At 42.7% G+C, this 23,033-nt stretch overlaps 1 protein-coding gene across 1 annotated transcript in view; it reads left to right on the top strand.

Moving 5' to 3' along the window:
• The window catches only part of DNAH12 (dynein axonemal heavy chain 12), a 292,017-nt gene that overhangs the window by 152,869 nt on the left and 116,115 nt on the right, over positions 1–23,033 (top strand). The window contains exon 38 of the mRNA XM_061618291.1: positions 21,086–21,224. Within this exon, the coding sequence (XP_061474275.1) occupies positions 21,086–21,224 (139 nt within the window). The remainder of the gene's footprint in view (positions 1–21,085; positions 21,225–23,033) is intronic.

The raw sequence follows: 23,033 nt of genomic DNA, 5'->3' as shown, positions 1-23,033 counted from the left end.
CTAGACACCTCTGCGTCTTCCATAAGGACTCTGTTGTGCTGAAGACTGACCCTTCCTTTCGTCCCAAGGTCGACTCAGTTTTTCATTGCAACCAGGACATTGCTTTGCCTTCCTTTTGCCCGAATCCTACCCATCCTCTCGAGAAGGCTTGGCATTCGTTGGATGTCCGGAGGGCTCTCAAGACCTACCTGTCTAGGACCCAAGAGATTCGACGAACGGAGTCTCTGTTTGTATCCTTTCATCCAGGGTCTATGGGGCATAAAGTTTCCAATCCTACCTTATCCCGTTGGTTAAGGGCATGCATTACCTTAGCATATGAGTCCCTGAAGCTGCCAGTTCCTGCTAGTATAACAGCTCATTCTACTAGGTCAGCTGCCACTTCGGCTGCTTTTGCTACTAATGCTCCTGTTGCCGATATTTGTAGGGCCGCAGTCTGGTCTTCCCCACACTCGTTTATAAGACATTATAAAATTGATCGTTATGCCTCTGCTGATGCTTCTTTTGGCAGACGAGTGTTGCAACAGGTTCTTAATGAGGATTAACATGTGGGTGGTCCCTCCCTATATGGGTTGCTTTGGTACATCCCACGGTGATGGCCCACTTCCTGTGGAAAATGTACCATTGGTCTCACCTGAAAGGTGATTTTCATAGGAAGGGGCCATCACGACCCTCCCAGTTGGAGGATGACTAGTGATTTTATCAATGGGTTACATGTTATTTTTTCCATATTATATTTAAATGTAAGAGTGAAGTCAAGACCTTTAGTTCTGTTATCTTATGAAGTTAGGTTAGAGTCATGTTGTTATGCATGTAACTATTACGTTATTTTCCTGGCGGGCCTGTTGGCCTTGTTCTTGTATTTTTAGATATCTCTTTTAGACTCGCTACGAATGAACTGGAGAGTGGGAGGGGCATGACGCCCCTAGTCTTGACTTCAAAAACATTCTTGCCTTCGCACGATAGGTGGAACTATCCCCCACGGTGATGGCCCCTTCCTATGAAAATCACCTTTCAGGTGAGACCAATGGTACAATCAACTCATTTGAAATGCGGTGTGGGAGGAGAGCTTTGTGGATAACATGGACTGCAAAAAAGACAAATAATTGGGTGTCAGAACAAATTAAACCAGAACTATCACTAGAAGCTAAAATGACAAAACTGAGGTTATCATACTTCGGACACATCATGAGAAGACATGATTCACTAGAAAAGACCATAATGCTGGGAAAAACAGAAGGGAGTAGAAAAAGAGGAAGACCAAACAAGAGATGGATTGATTCCATAAAGGAAGCCACAGACTTCGGCTTACAAGATCTGAACAGGGTGGTTCGTGACAGATGCTCTTGGAGGTCACTGATTCATAGGATCGCCATAAGTTGCAATCGACTTGAAGACACATAATAAGAACAACAAAATCCCACTGAACTCAATAAACATGCAAATGATCAAACCTGTTCTTCTCCAGTGGGCACCGGGACACCACCAAGTGGGTATTGTCTTCCTTGCTAGTGCTTGAGGCAGGAAAGAGTTAACACTCCAAACAGATTGTTACTGTGGCCCCTCCCATGGAGTGCTAGTTTGTTTTCCTGCCTCACTTGAGCAGTACTGATTTTCGCCTTGCTCTTCAGTCTGGCCAAGTTATATCCTTATTTATTTATCTGTTTACATTATTTATTAGTAGTTAATGTTCAGTTTAATTGCTAATGAATTGCAGTGAGTGCCTGAATGGCAGTCAAGTGTTTGTTAGTCCATTCGGCATAGCTCGCCTCCTGAGATTAATCAGCCTAATGATTCCCCTCAGTTAATGAATTTCCTCTGTGATTTTCTTCCCAATTAATGCATTTCTTTGATGATTTCCCCCTCAATTAATGAATTTTCTGGGTAATTTCCCCCTCATTTATTGAATTCAATGGTTGCTTCCCCCCCACTTTATAAATTTGTGGGGTTGATTCTGCCTTGTAATCAGCGGTTCGCTGTGCTTAATTAAAATAAAACAAATAAAAGCGGACCACAAAAGACACTAGATAAGCTTCTTCTGCTGAAGGCGAAATGCCTAAGGAGCGAAGTAAGTTCTCCTCAGAGCTCTCTAAGCAAGCAGCAGGAGCACTTGGTGCGGTAGCACCTACAGCCCGCTCACACAAACCGACAGTTAAAAAGACACGCTGTTGCAGCACGCACGGAGGCAGCCGCCATTTTACTCAAACAGCTTCACATGCAGTACATGGCCCACTCTGGCGGTAGCTCAGAGAGCGGCCGTTAATCAACAGCACACAGCTGTTTCCCCTGTAAGCGATGAGGTATCAGAGCAATCAGGTCGGAAAAATGTGAAGTCAGTTAAAGATACAGCATACCATGTAAGCAGTGCGGTAGCACAGCAATCAGGGTGCAAAAATGTGAAAACAATTAAAAGTGCAGAAAACCCTGTAAGCAAGTCGGTAGCAGAGCAATCAGGGCGCAAACATGTGACTAAAACAAAACATACTGTGAAGCCTGCAGCAGAGCAATCAGGAAGGGTTGCTGCTGAGGAAACCAGATATTATAATGATGATGCTCCCTTGCCAACGTCGCAGAAGGGGACCGTATGTAGGAGAGCAAACCCAGCAGTGGAGTGCAGTAAATGATGAAATGCTTTCAGAGGAAGAGAGGGTTCCAGGCCCTTCAGTCCTTTTTTTGCTCAGATTCTGAGGAAGATTCTGAGGAATTCACAGATTTTAATATTCAGCACCCTGAAGTTCCACAGAGCAATGGGGCCACATTGCCAATGGGTAATAATGCTGCCTCTGGGCAACGTCATCAACAGCAGCAGAGAGTTTCGCTTAAGGCAAATAAGCACAAGCAGCATCATATGAACTCTGCACAGTCACTTAAGATGGGCTCTGCTGCCACTTCTTGTTCAAATCAAGAACTACAGCAGGTGAGTCTTCTCAGTTAGGAGCTGCAAATTAAATTATATTAGAAGAGCTCTCATGGGTGATATTTCAGCAGAACTAGCTGCTTTTCAAGTGGTTCCTGTACAATCACAACAGCGCAGTCGTGCAACAGGAGACAGTCATTGCAACACAATATGTGGCAGTGCAGGGCTCAGATGAGTCAGACAGGTATGCCTGAGGTTGAGCAACAGGAGGTTCCTGTACAGTCACAACAGCACAGTTGTGCAACAGGAGACAGTCACTTGCAACACAATATGTGGCGGTGCAGTGGTCAGATGAGTCAGGCAGGTATGCCTGAGGTTGAGCAACAGGAGCTGCAAAGGGAAAGTGCAAATGGTTCACTGGATCCACATGATGTGGCCAGGGGTAGAGCGCAGGGGTTCATAGCTGACAGACCTGACAGATCAAATTGTGCTAGGCAACAGTTTATGCACGATGATTCAGTGGTTGATCTGGAAGAGGAAACAGATGAATGGAGTGATGGTTCACAACCGGAGGAGCAGCACTCCAGTAGGTTGTTTCATAGTGCTTACTGCATGCCTCTGCTATGCAGTGCTATGGCGGCTTTAGATTTGAATGATGCAGTTACAGAACAGGCACCTTCTACCTCAAGGGGAGCATCTGTTCTTCCAGAAACAAAGTCCAGTGCTAAGGTGATTAAGGTACCATCACTGCTCAGAAAAATAGTGAAATCTGAATGGGACTCACCAGTTCAGTCAGTCTACCAAATCACTGACGTATGCTAAGAAACTATACTTATTAGAGCCAGAGTTTATGGAGCAGCTGAGAACTCTAGCCATTGATTCCCTGATTTCTGTTTAGTTTCTAGAAATTTCCTTTCAAGAGATGGGGATGCTCAATTGAAGGATCTTACAGAACGGAAGTTAGACATGGCACTTAAAAAGGACCATGAAGCGACAGCATTGTCTGTATGTGCATCTATTGCAGCTTCTGTGTTTTCAAGGGCTGCATTATGGGGTTAGACGAAGTTTTGGAAAATCCAGATCAGGAGCCAGAAAGACTTAGGAAAACAATTCTGAAGTTGTCAAGAACAGAGGCTTTCATTGCAGATGCGACAATGGATATGGCTCAGTTTGCAGCCAGGGCCATGGCTGCTGAAGTGGTAGCTAGGCTCATTTTGTGGCTTCGTCATTGGGAGACAGATGTTTTTTCCCGTATGGTGTTGGCTACAGAACCATATAAAATGCAAGAAGTTGTTCGGTGAGGATGTGCTGAGCGATGTATTAGTTGAAACGAAAGAAAAGAAGACAATGCCGGTGACAAGTAAAGATGAGATGACCAACGCCTTTTTCGCCGCTTTCAACCATACTAGTCCTTTCGTCCATCTAGAGTTGGAGGAAGAGGGCGAGATTTCTGTGTTAACAGACAAGCTTGGTGCCATCCACGATTCCAGTTGCATAACCAACAGCAATCAGCAGCATGAAATACAGGTTCAGATACCCACAGAGGTGGAAGGCAACAAAGACAGTTTTGACTTATTGCTGATACCAGTGGGAGGCCGCCTACTGAGATTTGCACAATTTTGGCAGACGACAACATCAGAACTCAGGGTAAAAAATGCCATGCAGTACGGGTATCAGATAAAGTTTCAGGCTACACCTCCAAACAGATTTATTCCATCACCAATCTCGGGGAATTCAGAGAAGTGCAGGCTACTACAAGAGGCAATAGAACACCTGTTGCACAGAGCAGCCATAGAACCGGTTCAGCAGAACCAGAAATTTTGTGGCATTTATTCCGTTCTCGTTCTCGTGCCGAAAAAAGGGAACAATTGCAGGCCAGTGCTTGATCCAAAATTCTTCAACAGATTTGTAAGATACAGGAAAGTTTGCATGGAAACATTGGTGTCAATAAAAGAAGCACTTCAGCCTCGAGACTTCTTAGTTTCCATAGATCTAACTGAGGCACCAAGGGTCTTCACGAAAATAATGGTGACCCTTGTTGCTCATTTCCGTCAACAGGGGTTGCATCTTTACCCATATTTAGACGACATTCTGATTCGTTCGCAGACAATTCAGTCAGTTTATCAGGATATTCACACCATACTAGCAGTTTCTCAGCTCTTCACTGAGACAGCAGTGTTGGTGGGGGTGCAGGCAGGGCTGGAAATTCCTTGGTAATTGCTAGGCCGTAAGTCCTCAGCCGGCAGCTTGGCTATAAATCTGCCAGGCTAGCAAGGAGGAAGCAAGATAAGGGCAGAGGCCGTTCAAAGCTTACGTGCCAAGCCAGAAATCCAGAAGAGACGTCAGTGAAGGTCCAGGTCTAGTTTGCCGAGAGATCAGTCCAAGTCAAGGTTCAGGGGATAGGAAGACACACAGTGGTCACGCCTGACGTTGTAGTCACCAACAAGCTGAAGCCAAGGTTTGACTTTTAAGGAGCAGGTTTGTCAGCAGGTGTGAGCCATCAGCGTTTTGGCCTTAAGTGGACAGGCTTGCCCCTCTTCTGCCTGACCTTTTGTTGTCTACGTTCTGCAGGTGAGGGAGGAGTATCCTGTTCACTGTCTGCGTCTGGCTGAAGGGCTTCAGCTGTGTCTGGGGTGCTCTGCAGCTGAGGGGGAGAAGGAGCTGGGTTCTCAGGAGTTTCCTCCATTTCTCCTTCTGGGTGTGCTGCTTCTGGGTCTGCTGCTGTTACTCCCGAGTCATCCTCGTCTGATGAGTCCTCTGATGGGGCCATGACACTGTTCTCCAAGCTACACCATAGGCCAGATTTCATGTTCAGCCTCTACAATGGACACTGTTACCATACCAGTGGCAGATAGCACATTCCAGACATCTCCAGGTTCCACAGATTTTGCGACTGAGGACTGTTCTTCGTTTGTGGACAAAGGATTGCAACCTACGCAGAGGTTTTCCTTTAAAGGACCCCCCATGAGTCACTGTGACATCAAATGCAAGTCTCCAGGGGTGGGGAGCTCACTGCAGAGGTCAAATACTGCAGGGATCTTGGACTCCTCAGGAATCAAACCAAAGCATCAACTTACTGGAACTTCGGGCAGCACAATTGGTGCTGCAGCATTTTGTGCCTTTATTCCATCTCAAGCATGTGCTGCTGAGGACAGACAACAACTGTGTGAAAGCGTTCATAAATCGTCAAGGAGGGACAAAGTCACTGGTGCTTCATCTGGAGGCAACACCACTGATTTCCTGGGCAGAGCACGCTCTACAATCGTTGACAGCAGGATATATAAAGGGAGTAGACAATATACAAGTGGACTGGTTAAGCAGACAGGAGGTGTTGCCGGGAGAGTGGCAGCTGCACAAAGATGAGTTCAAACAGGTCCACAAGAGGTTTGGAAGGATAGATGTGGACATTTTTGCTTCAGATGTCAATCATCAACTGAAGAGGTATTACACTCTGTACCCGTCACTGAGAGCAGAGGGTGTAGATGCCATAAACTCCCCTTAACCGAAGATACCACTTTACTGCTTCCCTCCTTTTCTGTTGTTAGCTCAGGTGCTGAAAAAGGTAAGGATGGAGAGGGCCAATGTCATTCTAGCAGCACCAGATTGGTCAAGGAGGCTATGGTTCTCAGAGCTAGTCAACCCATCTGTCAGGCCCCCATGGTCTATGCCTCTTCACCCAGATTTGCTGCTACAGGGGCCACTTCGGCACACCGGTCTGCAATGGCTGAGCTTAACCACATGGAAATTGAGCGGAGCAAACTGCTGAGAGCTGGATTGCCAACTGAGGTGGTAATCACGATATTGGCATCTAGAAGACCGTCCACAATATGAAACTACCAGCATACCTGGGCAGCATTTTTGAAATGGTGTAGTAGGAACCATGATATGGCTCGGAAGTCAGGAATTATGGAAGTGTTATCCTTTTTAACTGAGGGTTTGAAGCATGGGTTGAGAACCAATACCCTGAGAAGACAAGAATCTGCGTTGTCAACAGTGCTTTCTAAGACTTCTTCTGAATCACTGGGAGCTCATCCGTATCTGAAACAATTTTTAAGACGGGCTTCTCTGTTGTCAGCACCTGTTCATCATCGATTTCCAACATGGAATCTTCACAATGTATTGTCAGCTCTCAAAAAACCACCATTTGAACCATTGAAAACTTCTACGTTACGAATAATGTCATTCAAAGTGTTATTCCTGGTAGCAATAACATCAGCTAGACGAGTGTCTGAGCTGGGACCTCTCTCAGTAGCAAAACATCTATGTATTTTCCATACCGACAGAGTCATATTGAGAACAGATTCTGCTTTTGTTCCAAAAGTTAATACAGCTTTTCACTGTCAGCAGGAGTTAGTATTGCCAACATTTCGTCCTTCACCAAAGCATCCTCTAGAGCGTGCTTGGCATTCATTAGATGTGAGGAGAGCACTTAAGGTATATATAAACAGGACAACGCCAATAAGGCACACTGATTCCTTGTTTGTTTCTTTCCACCCAACTACTCTGAGTAAAAAGGTGTCCTCATGTACTTTAGCAAGATGGATTAAGGGCTGCATTGCCTTAGCATACAATTCTCTAAACATAGCATTGCCTTCAGGTATCATTGCTCATTCGGCAAGAGCAGCAGCTGCTACTGCAGCTTATTCAACAAATGCACCTCTTCAAGAGATTTGTTGGGCGGCCACCTGGGCAACCCCATATACTTTTACTGAACATTATAAAACAGATATTTATGTATCTGCTGAGGCAGCCTCCGGGAGGCGAGTTATTTAGCGGGTGCTGAAAGATCATTGAACGTTTATGTACCCACCCAATCAATAAGTCAGCTCTGGAGCACCCATTTGGGGGTGTCCTGGTGCCCACTGGAGAAGGAACCGTTTTACTCACCAGAAAGGTGTTTCTTTGTGGGCACCAGGACACTGCCAAGACCCACCCTGGGATGCAAATGACAGTAAACATTATAATGAAACAGGTGGAGACTGGAGGGTCAATGATCAGACCTAGTGCATGTACAAGTCAGTAGAGGTTACAGTCAGTCCGGGTGGAGACTGAATGGTTATTTATTACAACTGAAGGTGTGCAAGTTGTTTGTTTCATTTTTTTATGGTTAATATTGTCAGTGTCTTTATATGTGTATAAGTTTATATTTTTTAAGCTTGGCCAGATGGTGAACTAGCACTCCATGGGAGGGGCCATAATAATGGTCTGTTTGGAGTGTTAACTCTTTCCTGCCTCAAGCACTAACAAGGAAGACAATACCCACTTGGCGGTGTCCTGGTGCCCACAGAGAAACACCTTTCTGGTGAGTAAAATGGTTTCTTTTCCTCCCCTCCCCCTCCTTCCTGCTCCCCTCCCCCTCCTTCCTGCTCCCCTCCCCCTCCTCCCCTCTTCCAGTTCTCCCCTTCCTCCTCCTCCTCCCCTCCTCATCCACTGTGGTCAGGTTCACCTATCCTAAGCATGATTTCAGGGCAGTAAATCCCTTCTGAACTCAATAAGCATGCAAATGATCAATCTATTCTCTGCAAGCTTGCACAGGATCCCATTTCTTACCTCCCGGATTAAAAAGCATAGAAATTCACTAATAAGCAAAAAAAAACTTTGCGGTTTAAGGATGTACCTATAGCCCACAGATATTTCTATCAAACTTTAAAAAGCAGGGAATTTGGGCAGATAGTGAATGCACCAGGAGACCTGACCTCCTCTCTGAGATAATGTACTGCCCTACAAATTTGTCAAAATGTAAACACCATTTGGGTTGGACTTTCACAGTCCAATCCACTTTCTGTGTGGCTTGGAAGAATTTGGTAACATTCTTAAACTACAAGGTTTTTTGCCTCTTAGTGAATGTTAAATCTGGGATGTTATTTAAATTGTATTTTGGCATTATGATTGCTTTGTTATTCTTCTTTAGCTTTGCTCTGATTTTCGTTATCATCAGTTCATGATCTGTACCACATCTTTTCGGTTGCTCACAATATGTGTACAGACATCTTTTCGGTTGCTCACAATATGTGTTTGCAAGAAAGAAATTATTGGTTTCACAGAATTTGATGAGTCTTTCTCCTGCTTCATTTCTATCTCCTAAGCTAGTTCTTCATTTCTATCTCCTAAACTCATCTCCTAATTTCTAGTTCTTCTCTGTTCCCTACTTTTGAATTCCAGTCCCCCATGATTACCAGCACATCTTGTTTTGGTGTGTGATCAATTTCTTCCTGTACTTCTGCGTAAAATCTCTCCAATTCCTCTTCTTCCGCATTTGCCGTTGGATACGGTTATCCCTGGATATAAACTATATCGGAAGGACAGGGAAGGACGTATTGGTGGCGGAGTCGCTCTATACGTGAAAGAAGGCATTGAATCCAGCAAGCTCGAAACCCCAAAAGAGGCGGACTCCTCCACAGAATCGTTGTGGGTGGTGATACCATGCCCCAGGAGGGACTTAATACTGGGAACGATCTATCGTCCCCCTGATCAAAATGCTCAGGGAGACCTTGAGATGAGATATGAAATTGAGGAAGCATTCAAACTAGGAAATGTGGTAGTAATGGGTGACTTCAACTACCCGGACATAGACTGGCCGCATACCTGTTCCAGTCATGACAAAGAAGCAAAGTTTCTAGATATTCTAAATGACTATTCCCTAGACCAGTTGGTCATGGAACCGACCAGAGGGATGGCAACCCTGGACTTAATCCTCAGTGGGGACCGGGACCTGGTGCAAGATGTAAGTGTTGTTGAACCGATTGGGAGCAGTGACCACAGTGCTATTAAATTAAACATTCATGTAAATGGCCAATTGCCAAGAAAATCCAACACGGTCACATTTGACTTCAAAAGAGGAAACTTCACAAAAATGAGGGGATTGGTAAAAAGAAAGCTGAAAAACAAAGTCCAGAGGGTCACATCACTCGAAAATGCTTGGGAGTTGTTTAAAAACACTATATTAGAAGCTCAACTGGAGTGCATACCGCAGATCAGAAAAGGTACCACCAGGGCCAAGAAGATGCCAGCATGGTTAACGAGCAAAGTCAAGGAAGCTCTTAGAGGCAAAAAGTCTTCCTTCAGAAAATGGAAGTCTTGTCTGAATGAAGAAAATAAAAAAGAACACAAACTCTGGCAAAAGAAATGCAAGAAGACAACAAGGGATGCTAAAAAAGAATTTGAGGAGCACATTGCTAAGAACATAAAAACCAACAACAAAAAATTCTATAAATACATTCAAAGCAGGAGACCATCTAGGGAGGCGATTGGACCCTTGGATGATAAGGGAGTCAAAGGTGTACTAAAGAATGATAAGGAGATTGCAGAGAAGCTAAATGAATCCTTTGCATCTGTCTTCACAGTGGAAGATATAGGACAGATCCCTGAACCTGAGCTAACATTTGCAGGAAGGGATTCTGAGGAACTGAGACAAATAGTGGTAACGAGAGAGGAAGTTCTAGGCTTAATGGATAATATAAAAACTGACAAATCACCGGGCCCGGATGGCATCCACCCAAGAGTTCTCAAAGAACTCAAATGTGAAATTGCTGATCTGCTAACTAAAATATGTAACTTGTCCCTCGGATCCTCCTCCGTGCCTGAGGACTGGAAAGTGGCAAATGTAACACCAATATTCAAAAAGGGATCCAGAGGGGATCCCGGAAATTACAGGCCAGTTAGCTTAACTTCTGTCCCTGGAAAACTGGTAGAAAGTATTATTAAAGCTAGATTAACTAAGCACATAGAAGAACAAGCCTTGCTGAAGCAGAGCCAGCATGGCTTCTGCAAGGGAAAGTCCTGTCTCAGTAACCTACTAGAATTCTTTGAGAGTGTCAACACGCATATGGATAGAGGTGATCCAGTGGACTTAGTGTACTTAGACTTTCAAAAAGCGTTTGACAAGGTACCTCACCAAAGACTTCTGAGGAAGCTTAGCAGTCATAGAATAAGAGGAGAGGTCCTCTTGTGGATAAGGAATTGGTTAAGAAGCAGAAAGCAGAGAGTAGGAATAAACGGACAGTTCTCCCAATGAAGAGCTGTAGAAAGTGGAGTCCCTCAAGGATCGGTATTGGGACCTGTACTTTTCAACTTGTTCATTAATGACCTGGAATTAGGAGTGAGCAGTGAAGTGGCCAAGTTTGCTGACGACACTAAATTGTTCAGGGTTGTTAAAACAAAAAGGGATTGCGAAGAGCTCCAAAAAGACCTCTCCAAACTGAGTGAATGGGCGGAAAAATGGCAAATGCAATTCAATATAAAGAAGTGTAAAATTATGCCTATTGGAGCAAAAAATCTGAATTTCACATATACGCTCATGGGGTCTGAACTGGCGGTGACCGACCAGGAGAGAGACCTCGGGGTTGTAGTGGACAGCACAATGAAAATGTCGACCCAGTGTGCGGCAGCTGTGAAAAAGGCAAATTCCATGCTAGGGATAATTAGGAAAGGTATTGAAAATAAAACAGCCGATATCATAATGCCGTTGTATAAATCTATGGTGCGGCCGCATTTGGAATACTGTGTACAGTTCTGGTCGCCTCATCTCAAGAAGTATATTATAGAGTTGGAAAAGGTTCAGAAGAGGGCAACCAGAATGATCAAGGGGATGGAGCGACTCCCTTACGAGGAAAGGTTGCAGCATTTGGGGCTTTTTAGTTTAGAGAAAAGGCGGGTCAGAGGAGACATGATAGAAGTGTATAAAATTATGCATGGCATTGAGAAAGTGGATAGAGAAAAGTTCTTCTCCCTCTCTCATAATACTAGAACTCGTGGACATTCAAAGAAGCTGAATGTTGGAAGATTCAGGACAGACAAAAGGAAGTACTTCTTTACTCAGCGCATAGTTAAACTATGGAATTTGCTCCCAGAAGATGCAGTAATGGCCACCAGCTTGGATGGCTTTAAAAGAAGATTAGACAAATTCATGGAGGACAGGGCTATCAGTGGCAACTAGCCATGATGGCTGTGCTCTGCCACCCTGGTCAGAGGCGGTATGTTTCTGAAAACCAGTAGCCGGAAGCCTCAGGAGGGGAGAGTGTTCTTGCACTCGGGTCCTGCTTGCGGGCTTCCCCCAGGCACCTGGTTGGCCACTGTGAGAACAGGATGCTGGACTAGATGGGCCACTGGCCTGATCCAGCAGGCTCTTCTTATGTTCTTATGTTCTTAACGTAGACTTGGATGATGGTCATGTTAATAGGTTTCCCATTTAATCTCATTGATATCACTCACTCAGACCTTGCGTTATAGCTCTTAATTGTTTTTGCTGCATCACTTCTCACTATTAAAGCAACCCCGTTTCTTCTTAATTTCTCATTTCCTGCATAAAATATTTTGTAGTTGCCTGATTGAAAATGTCCCATTCCCGTCCACTTTAAATCACTCACGCGAAGTATTGTAATGTTGATACGTTCCATTTCTTGTTTGACAATTTCTAACTTTCCCTGGTTCATGCTTCTCACATTCCATGTTCCTATTGTGTGCATCGTACAACTCCGGACTCTCCTTTTGCATCTGTGCGCATCAGCCTCTGGGCTTCCTTTCGGCTTTGACCCAGTTGCATCATTAGTCACAGCACTGCTCGTACTTGTCCTTTGTTCTTCCCCAGTAGCTCGGTGAATGCCTTCTGACCTGGGGGGTCTCATCTTCCAGCACTATCACGTGTTGCATTTTGGATACTCTGTTCATAGGGTTTTCATGGTAAGAGGTATTCAGAGGTGGGTTACCATTGCCTTCCTCTGAGTTTGGATGCATTTTAGTCTGGTGTCTCAGCTTTGACCATTCCGCCTTGGGTGCCCCTGCTAGGAGTTTAGCCTTTTGGTCTAGACTCTTGACGGCATTGCTCTCAGCTTCTTCAACACTCTCAAACCCCCTCACCACGTTAAGGTGTGCATCCTAAAGAGGGGTTGTATCTCTAGCAGAGTAAAAATGGCAAACATGGAATTGAGCAATAACCAGTCCATCACCACCCTCACATAGTCTAGGACAGTGATTCTCAAATGGTGCCCCGCGGCACACTGGTGCGCCGCAAGAGGTGGCTAGGTGTGCTGTGAATGTTATGAAAGTATATTTTAAAAATGAGAAGAAACCCATTTGTATAGAGATTTATTACATCCATGATCAATTAATAGCTAGGCTTGGCCCCTAGGGTAACAGTTATTATTGTACACAGCTAGCAAGCAAAAAACATCAAGCTCATGTCTCACATGACCATGCTTAATTTATTAAAATAAGGTAAATAATAGTTTTCTATAGTTTAAGTTATTTTTATTCATAGTTTAATATATTAATATATTTTCAGTTTTGTACATGAAGTGCACCAGAAAGTTTTTATATGTTTTACAGTGCACCGCGAACCAAAAAAGTTTGAGAACCACTGGTCTAGGAGAACAAAGCAAACAAGTCTTCTTTAGTAAAGTATATAAAAATTGTTTTTACTCATGACCTTTTCATATATACAATGATATAGGCTTAGGTTAGTAGAAATCATAAAGAGGAAGTGAAGCTACTTCAGTCCATAGTTTCAGTTTCTGCAGAGCAGCCCCACTCCTGCTTAGTCCATGTGGTTAATGGAGGATTCAAAAGAGCACAGCCAAGGAGGAGGAGGAAGAGGAGGGGAGGAACAACAAATGGAAAGGAAACTGCATCACAGCAAGCTATAGAGTTCGCCTGAATTTGAATAGAGATGACATGTTTCCCTTTACTATATTAAACCATGTACAACCCTGCCCCATAATGGTAGCATGCAAGGTTGCCTATTTCCAATACTTATCTCTTTGGGGCTCGATCAGGACTAGCTAACATGGACTGTACCCTAGGAACATTTTTGTGGCCTCTGAAAGACCCCCCCCCCAGTTTGGCATTTTGTTGGATTTTTTTTACTAACAATTTCTGCCTTCTGTCAACCGCCATACGTAGCTGTTACAAAAAAGTGTGTTTCAAAATATTCATAGAAGTCCCCCCTTTCCCCAAGACACTCTGAGCACCAAAGCACAAACCTCTTCCTTAATTAGTGGAATTCTGCAGTGTTCAGGAGCCTTCATGGGCAGAGCTTCCTGTAGCTGTGCTACTGATATGGTCTCTGTTGGAAGTAGAGGTTTTTTTTCCTGCCCCATCCCTAGCACTGTCAGTAAGAATCATCTTTGGAAGGTATTTTTCTCTCCATTGCAGTGCTGTGTTTGCAGAGTGGGGAGAAACACTGTATTTTACCCTTCTGTGAAGTTGTGAAGACAGCAGTGTGCCTGCATGTGCGTATGTGCACGCCTGCACACACACAAGTATACCTTAGCAATGCCCATCACTGGTGTGTGGTCCTCAGAGAAATGACTGAAATATAACCTTCAGGCCAAAAAGTGTTAGTCATCTTTGATCTAAATGGTCATGGAGGAGAGGAAAAATGGGGCAAGGGGTTTGTATGTGAGTCTCTGGATTCAGTGGTCCAAGGGTAGGTTGATCTACAGACTTGCTCTGCTAGAATACTCACTGAAGCTGCTAAATTCTCTTGGTCCCAGCATCTATTGGAGTATTTAGAAGATTTCCTGTCTTCTTTCAAGGAAGGCCCATCTAACTCAAGTTCCAGCAGATAGCAGGTCATAGATAGGGATGGAATCCCTCTCCTTTTTCACATTTTGTTTTTAAGTGTGGCCCTCTAGTGGTTATTAACGATCGATTCCTTTTTCCTCTGATATCTTTTCATTTTTCCAATCTCCGTTTTTTCTTCCTCTTTCGCTTTGCAGAGAATTCTTGATATTATAATAGCTATTTATTCACGAGTCTCCACTGTTATCAATCAACACCTCATTTCCCCCTGCTGCTTTCTGTCTGTCAGTTACAATCCATACTTCATTAACATCAGTGAAAGGGAATACACATTTGAAGAGCTCACATAGAAAGTAGATTGATAAAAGCATCACTCACACTAGCGATGATTTCAAAGTGAATTTAAAAAAAAAAAGAATTGGAAAAAAAGAAGAAAAATGAATCGGAAACCAGGTGCGGAGAGTTGCTACTTCAAAATTCTCTCCACAGAGATAGAGAATATCAGAAATAATAATTAATCTGATGGCAAATCTGATTATTGCAGAAGCAGAGCTCATTGCTAGTCTTGGGTCTTTCCCTAACATCTGTAACCATGCATGGTTGACAGTTACATTTGTACCAACATCTCACCATGATTAACACGAAACCGCTGCCTGGACTTGGTGGTAGGCTGGATGAGGGCCAGTAAACTGAGCCTGAATCCTAGCAAGACGGAGGCACTGTGGGTTGGTGGTTCCCGAGTTCAGATAATTGGTCAGTTGCCTGCTTTGGATGGGGTCATACTTCCTCTGAAAGAGCAGGTCCGTAGTCTGGGGGTGCTCCTGGATCCATCTTTGTCACTAGAGGCCCAGGTGACCTCTGTGGCTAGGAGTGCCTTTTACCAGCTTCGGTTGGTAAGACAGCTGTGTCCGTTTCTGGACCATGTTAGCTTGACCACTGTTGTCCATGCATTGGTAACCTCCAGGCTGGCTCGATTTGCACAAGATAGAACAGTGGAAGGTGAAATATATTCTAGCAAAATTCTAGGTGTGCTCTATATTTTTAATTGACCATGCCCACCTTGCCTTAAATAAAGTGGTTTAAACATAGCAGGCTGAAAACATGCATCCTCTTTTTTCGAACAGCTAGAGTCATTGATGAAGTAGCAACATCTTTTACATCAAACTGCAGTTTCAGATTCAACTGTTAATGCACCCAAAATAGACATAGAACATAATGTCCAATTTGAAACACAAAAGGCTGTCTTCACCATCATATGACATTGACCAATAAAAAGGATTTGAAATTAATAAAATAAATTTGACACAGATTTTTAGGATGAATAATGAGGGAAATCAAATTTTCTAGTTTAGATTCTCTGTAGAAACATTAGTAACACAGAAAAGAAACAAAGTAACAACACCAACAAACATACAAAAATATAATTCTCTATCTTTGCAGATGGCAAATTTCCCTGCTTTTTAAAGTTTGATAGAAATATCTGTGGGCTATAGGTACTTTCTTAAACCGTAAGGTTTTTTGCCTGTTAGTGAATATAGCTTGGGATCAGGATGCATGAAAGACCGTCTTACCCTTTATATGCCCAGTCGATCACTGCACCCTGCAGGTGAGGGCCTCCTGCAGATACCATCTTATCAGGAGGTCCATTCCACACAACTTAGGAAACGGACCTTTAGTGTTGCGGCACCTACCCTATGGAACTTCCTCCGCTTAAATATTAGGCAGGCGCCATCTCTGTTATCTTTTCAGTGCCTTTAGAAGACTTTCCTCTCTCAACAAACCTTTTAAGTTGAGACCTATCCCAGTCTGCATCTGTGTTGGAATTGCTTTTTAATATGTTTAAAAAACACAACAATGTTTTTTAACCCTTTTTTAAAGATGTTTTTAAAGCTTTTTAAAAATGTTTTAAAGTTGTTTTGTTTTGGTGTATTTTAAGGTCTGTTTTTATGATGTTTTCATGTGTTTCTAGCACTTTTGTTTCTAGCAGGATATAAATCATATAATAATAATAATAATAATAATAATAATAATAATAATAATAATAATAATAATCTGGTTCCTGTTAACCTGGATTTGAATCCACAGTTTGAAGTGGGTTTCCAAACCCAGGTTAAGATAGAAACTCTGGTTAGCATTAAGGCCAGGGTAGGCATATTCTTTGGCCAAGGGTACAGTTATCATAGTTTGGACACATCATGAGAAGACATGATTCACTAGAAAAGACAATAATGCTGGGAAAAGCAAAAGGGAGTAGAATAAGAGGAAGACCAAACAAGAGATAGATTGATTCCATAAAGGAAGCCACAGACCTGAACTTACAAGATCTGAACAGGGTGGTTTATAACAGATGCTATTGGAGGTCACTGATTCATAGGGTCACCGTAAGTTGTAATTGACCTGAAGGCACATAACAACAACAATAAAACAACAATAAGAGACAGTAGATTAAAACAATAGATAAAAAATGGCCAGCAAGTACAATGCTAAATAAAAGCATTAGCTAAAAGGCAACTAACATGATCTCAAATACCACAGAAAAGCCATTAAGGCAAGGGTGGAAAAACTATAGCCCTCCAAATGTTGCTGGATATTACCTGTCCTATCATCCCTGACCATTGGTCATGCTAGCTAGGGCTGATGGGAGCTGGAGTCCAAAACACCACAAATTACCCATCCCTGATTTAATGCACACAACGCTGGACTTCCTGTAAAAATATACAAGAGAACAAAACTGGAAAAGGGTAAACAGGGTAATTGTTGATCTTTTTCTTTTTTCCCTCTTTTATTTTAAAATTTTGATTGTTGAGTTTTTTGTTTACGAGTATGTATATGTACCATCTGTTTATGGAAATTAAATAGAATAAAGAAAAGTTTTTAAAAGGTGCTAGTTGAACATTTCTGTGGAGGAAGTTTCATCATTTGAGAGATATCATGAGAAAAGCCCTCTCTCTGATAGCCACCCTCTTGACCTCCAAAGTGGGAGCACCTAGAGAAAGGCCTCTGAGGAATATGTTCATTGGTAAGCAGATTCATTTGGGGAAAAACAGCCCTTTGGATGCTCCAGTTTAAGGCAGGAGTGGGGAACCTCTGGCTCACAGACCAAAGGCAGCCCATCAGTCCTCCCCATTAGGCCCACAAGAAGAAGCCATCCCCACCTGCCCAACACCAGATGTCATACATGACATTTGGTACTGTGTGTGTAAGGAGGAGACTTCAAAGGAACAAAGAGGAGCTTAAAGTGGGCTCCTGATTGCTCCTTTGCAAAAACAAGGCTTCTAATTAGTGGATCTTACCAGGGCTTCTCATTCCAAATTCTTGCTTGCATCAACCCTCATCAGGGCTTTTCAATCCTGGTTCAATTTGCTCAGTAGCAAACCCAGTGGAACAGGGAGTAAAACATGACTCCAGGAAAAATTACAAACTCAAAACTGTAACTGAAACCAATACACTGGTTTTTTTATACACAAAGCTTAATGTTATTAGGAGGTAATATTTACTGATAGAAAATAAAACAAAAATAATATTTGAAACTACACTGTAAAGTAGAAAATGTCTTCATGCACTGTGATATATATTTACTAATAGGCAAAAAAAACCACCTTGCAGTTTAAGAACATACCTATAGCCCACAGATATTCCTATCAAACTTTAAAAAGCAGGGGAATTGGGCAGCTATAGTGAATGCACCAGGGGAGCAGGAGAGCTGACCTCCTCTCTGAGATATTGTACTGTCCTACAAATTTGTCAAAATGCAAGCACGATTTGGGCTGGCCTTTCACAGTCCAATCCACTTCCTGTGTATCTTGGAAGAATTTGGTAACGTGCCTCTGAGCACATGGTGAGTGGTGACCATAGAGGAGGGGGAGGAGGAAGGAGAGGGAAGGGGATGAGGAGGGAGAGGGGTGTAAGAGGGGAGGGGAGGAAGGGCAGGAGGGAGGAGGAGGGGAGTGTAGTTTGATAATTTGCATGCTTACTGAGTTCAATGGGATTTACTCCTGTACAATCATGCTTAGGATAGGTAAAACTGGCCTGGGGGAGGAGAAGGAGAAGAAGAGTAGGGGTAGGGAGGAAGGTGGAGGGGGACAGGGAGGGAGGGAAGGGAGGAGATTGGGTAGGCAGGCACTGGGCAAAGCCCCTTTCCAAAAGAAAAACATTGTTAACAATATCATTTTTAGGGGGGGTTCCCCACCTTTTTTATTCTACAGCAGGCATATGTAGCCTCCCACCCAAATTTAAACCAAAGCTGTCCCTGGCCACATCCACACCAGACCTTTATTTCACTTTGGACAGTCATGGCTTCTCTCAAAGAATCCTGGGAAGTGTAGTTAGTGTAGGGTGCTGAGAGTTGCTAGGAGATGCCCTCTTCCCCTCACAGAGTGACAATTCCCAGAAGAGGGGCTGGCTGTTCAACTCTTCTGGCCACTGGAGCTCTGTCAGGGGAATAAGACCCTCACAACTCTCAGCCCCCTTCACAAATCACACTTCCTGGATTCTTTGGGGGAAGCCATGACAGTTTAAAGTGGTGAAAATGACTGGTGTTGGTGTGGCCCCTGATTAGCCCAGCCAATCATTGATGAATCTGGCTCTTAGAAAACTGATGGTTCTTACTGAGCATGCCTGATGTTATAATAGACTTCAATGTTAAATTTCTTAAATTAATTAAAAATCAGCCATGTTTTTTTTTTAACTTTTAAACTGCAGAAGACGAAGGTCAGAGTATGGGACAAAGTCAGTAATAGGAGTACAGGTACTTTGTGAACATGGCTGATTTTTAGTTAATTTCAACAAATTATGAGACCACTGACAGAAAAAAAGTGCAACAGGGGTCTGAATTTTTTTCTCTTGTTTTTATTTATTTATTTATTTATTATTTGATTTATATCCCTTCCTTCCTTCCAGCAGGAGCCCAGGGCAGCAAATAGAAGCACTAAAAACACTTTAAAACATCATAAGAGCAGAGCTTAAAATACATTAAAACAAAACAATGTTAAAAACATTTTTTTTAAAAAGCTTTAAAATCATCTTTAAAAAAGGGTTAAAACATTATTAAAAAAATTATTAACAATCAATTCTAACACAGACACAGATTTTACAATTTGAACTCTCAATTCTTTCTGAGTTTTGTGTATCGCCATGGAAACTTAAAGGGTTGTTGTTAAGCAAGCATTTCTGAGTTCAGGACTATAAGTTTTGTAAGATTTTGTTTTGAAATGAGTTAATGGGAAGCTTCAGAATGGCATGGGAGGTATTTTCAATTTAACATTGCAGAATGCGAAAAATCCATGCTGGCTGTATAATATATGTATAAGTTTAATGGCATTACAGGAATGATTGCATTAAATATAAATCAATTAATATATATATTGACAAAGCAATCATTATGAATGATTTTATTTACTAAATGATTGTACTGTATTTACTCCTTCTAGCCCTACTACTTGTGTATTTCAGCTCTGTTTCCTAGAATATTGAAGAAATTGTGGGTGGGTAGGCCTGAAGCTTGGGCAAAAGCACATGGAAGCAGGCAGCAATACAGATAGAGACAAGGAAGAAAAGAAAATAAGTAATCCAAGAAACAAATCCTCCCCTTCCCCAAAAAATCTAACTAACCCCAAATTTGAATACACCTTTTATACTAACCGGCAAACCTGATCAGCAGGTAAATCTATCCAATAGATTTACATTAACTTTAGTGAGTGTGAGTGGACCCCCATAATATATAATAATATGTAGAACATGAATTACTATACTCCACCTGGGAGGAGAACAAAGAGGAGTAACAGAGATCCCTGTATCAGTGATTTTCCATGCAGGCACCTTCCACCCAGTTCTTTTCTGGAAAAATATGTTACACTCACTTTTGTTATGTCTTCACACAGTTGTGCAGAGCAACTCCATAGTGGGAGCTTTTCTTGCTGGCAGCAAAAAGTGACAATGCTAGCAGAAATACGAGCAGTTTGCACTCGAAAATGACATAGAAAGAACCGGAGTTTCTTCCATTTTGGTTCACCATGATTGCTCCTTCAGGCACTTGGGAAACCCCACAAGGGATTTTGACAGGTGGGTGGGACAACCCACCTGTCAGTAGTGTGATATCATGATGTCATCATTTGATTGAGCTTAGATATATACTTGGTCTTAGAGATATACTTTATTACTCTGAAACACTTACTGTTTATATCAAACCTTGGGTTGTGCATAACATTATGGGCTACCCACTATGTAACATAATTCAGGAAGTATAGGTTAGAGTGTTTTGCCTAACATTTTGCCCTTCTACCTCCCCTTTAATTCATATATGTTCTTTTACATTACTGTGATTGCATGAGTACCTGACTAAAAACATAAAGAAGGGATGTGCTTATAAATTACTATAAAAATGCTACCAATAATCATTCTTTGTTTATTTTCAAACATTGGGTTGTATCCAAAGTAGCACTAAGGAACACATCCTGTCAGTGCAAGGATTTCTGCTTGTGCAACAGGACTTCACCCCTCCTTCCCCTGCCCACCTCCTAAATGTGTTCTAGGGGTTTTTCCCAACCCTCCAGAGCAGAATTGAAGAGTGTATGGGGCACACATGGGGAGATGAGGGGGGAGTGCTCTTGTGCAAGCTGAAATCCTTGTGCTGATGGCATACATTAGTTGGATACCCCCCATTATCTCTACCAAAATAACAAGAGACTAATACAAGTATGTGAATTTCTTTCCAAGAGCGCTGCTTTTTGTTGGACCAACGGGTACCGGAAAATCTGTATATGTGAAGGACAAGCTAATGAATCACTTAGAAAAGGATCTCTACTTCCCATTCTTTGTTAATTTTTCAGCTCGAACCAGTGCCAATCAGACTCAGGTTGGTAAGAACAATCAGTGGTGTTGCTTGGTACTTAAAATATTTGGGGCATAGGCACAGGAAACAAATTTGCCTCTGGGCAAGTTAAGTTGGTGGGTGGCTGGGGTCTCACCAGCACTGCTCTTTGCAGCATGACTACCACCCTGCAAGCAAGAAAAATAATTAAAAAGGGGAGGAAAGGGGCAGGACATTTGAGCCCAGTGCAAAAGTATTGGAGCTTGAACCATATGGGCCACCCACTAACAACACCCCTGAGAACAATTGTCACTGGAATTACTTTGAATATTTTGTTAATTAAGCATTTAGGTTACATTTAGAAAATCTACATTTTCTTTAGACTTGAACATAGCACAAAAATCATACAGGATGAATATGTCAGGTGATTAGGTATATTCTATAAATCTGTTTTGTGGGGTATTTTACTACAGAGGCTCACCAGCAGAATATTATTTTACATTTGCTCAAAAGCCTTCTGAAGATTTCTACCACTCGGTTGGCAGTGAAATATTGTAGCTGTTAATGTTGGATTATCTTCATGACCAATGGTGAACTGTTGACCTACCCAAAAAGCTGTTGTAGGCCATCATGTTTTGAACCAATAAGTTTCATTAGGGTTAAATCTGCACAAGCTATATTTTGCATTATGTGTCCCAGCACATATTTCAAACTTGTTGCAGTCTGTACTGCACTTTCAGATTTTGTCCTCATTAAAGAAGGCATTCTCTCAATTTGCTCTCTTCTCTCAATGGCAAATTGATCTCGTTTACTCTTTAATTTTCAGTAGCCACACCTTTTTCTGGAAAATGTATTCTAAAGCAGTGCCACTTGAAAACAATCCCCACTTTTTCTTTAAGCTTGAATATTTGTGTAACTGATTCAGTTCTAGGGTGGTGGGGATTTTTTTTCCATTAACAAACTAGTTCAAGTTTTCACAGGAAGCACATAGAAAATATTTTCAGAACATTGAGATGACAATCGGAACAACCCAAAGCTCCTTATTGCTCTTGATGCAAATGGGCCTTCAGAAAGTTTACAACTGCATATCATGAAATAAATTTAAATAATTTTAAAAACACAACCTGCCAATGGCCTGGCTTGCATGACATGTGAACATGTAGGCTCCTGGAGAGGAACTTGCAGCTGCTTTGTTCCTCCCCAGGCCTCCTTACTCCCACCCCACACTGAGCTAAGCCAAGGTTTGCCTTAGTGTATTGTCCAAACCCGGCCTTGCAGTTAAACATTATCTTCACTAATCACAAGCTGTAGCCAAGGTTTGTTCTTGGCTTAGCACAGTGTGGTGTGGAAGTAAAAAGGACTGGAGAGTAGCAGAGCAGCTTCAAGTTCCTCTTCATTTGTATAGTCCTGGTAAGCCATAGTTTAGCTTACCATGTCATTTGAATGCAGCCAATATAAAATATAAACTTATCTTTTAACTGGCATCTTTATCAGGGCCAGCCCCAGGCGTGCTGGGGCACTTGGGCACCACCCTGCCCCGGGTCCCAGTACTCCCGCAATTCGCAGCAGGATCGCTTCTGCAAATCGCAGGGTGAGAGCTTCGGAGTCCCCGCCATTCTCTCACTCAACCTACCTTTCTTGGCTGTGTTTCATGGCTGCATGAGCTGTGCACACAGGGCTACCCTTATCCAAGATGGTGGCTGAGGTTTCCCTAAGGCGCTGAATCCTCTGCTGCTATTTTGGCTGCCGGCCCTGATCTTTATTATAGAATAATACATGTGGGAATTATATGGGTTGGATCCAGAGAAAAGCATGCACACCAGGGCTGGCAGATGTTGACTTCCTTTCTCCTTC

This window comes from Rhineura floridana, chromosome 3 (assembly GCF_030035675.1).
Source record: "Rhineura floridana isolate rRhiFlo1 chromosome 3, rRhiFlo1.hap2, whole genome shotgun sequence".
Taxonomy (NCBI): domain Eukaryota; kingdom Metazoa; phylum Chordata; class Lepidosauria; order Squamata; family Rhineuridae; genus Rhineura; species Rhineura floridana.
The sequence above is the reverse complement of the archived record's forward strand: the minus strand, read 5'-3'. Positions and strand labels throughout refer to the sequence as shown.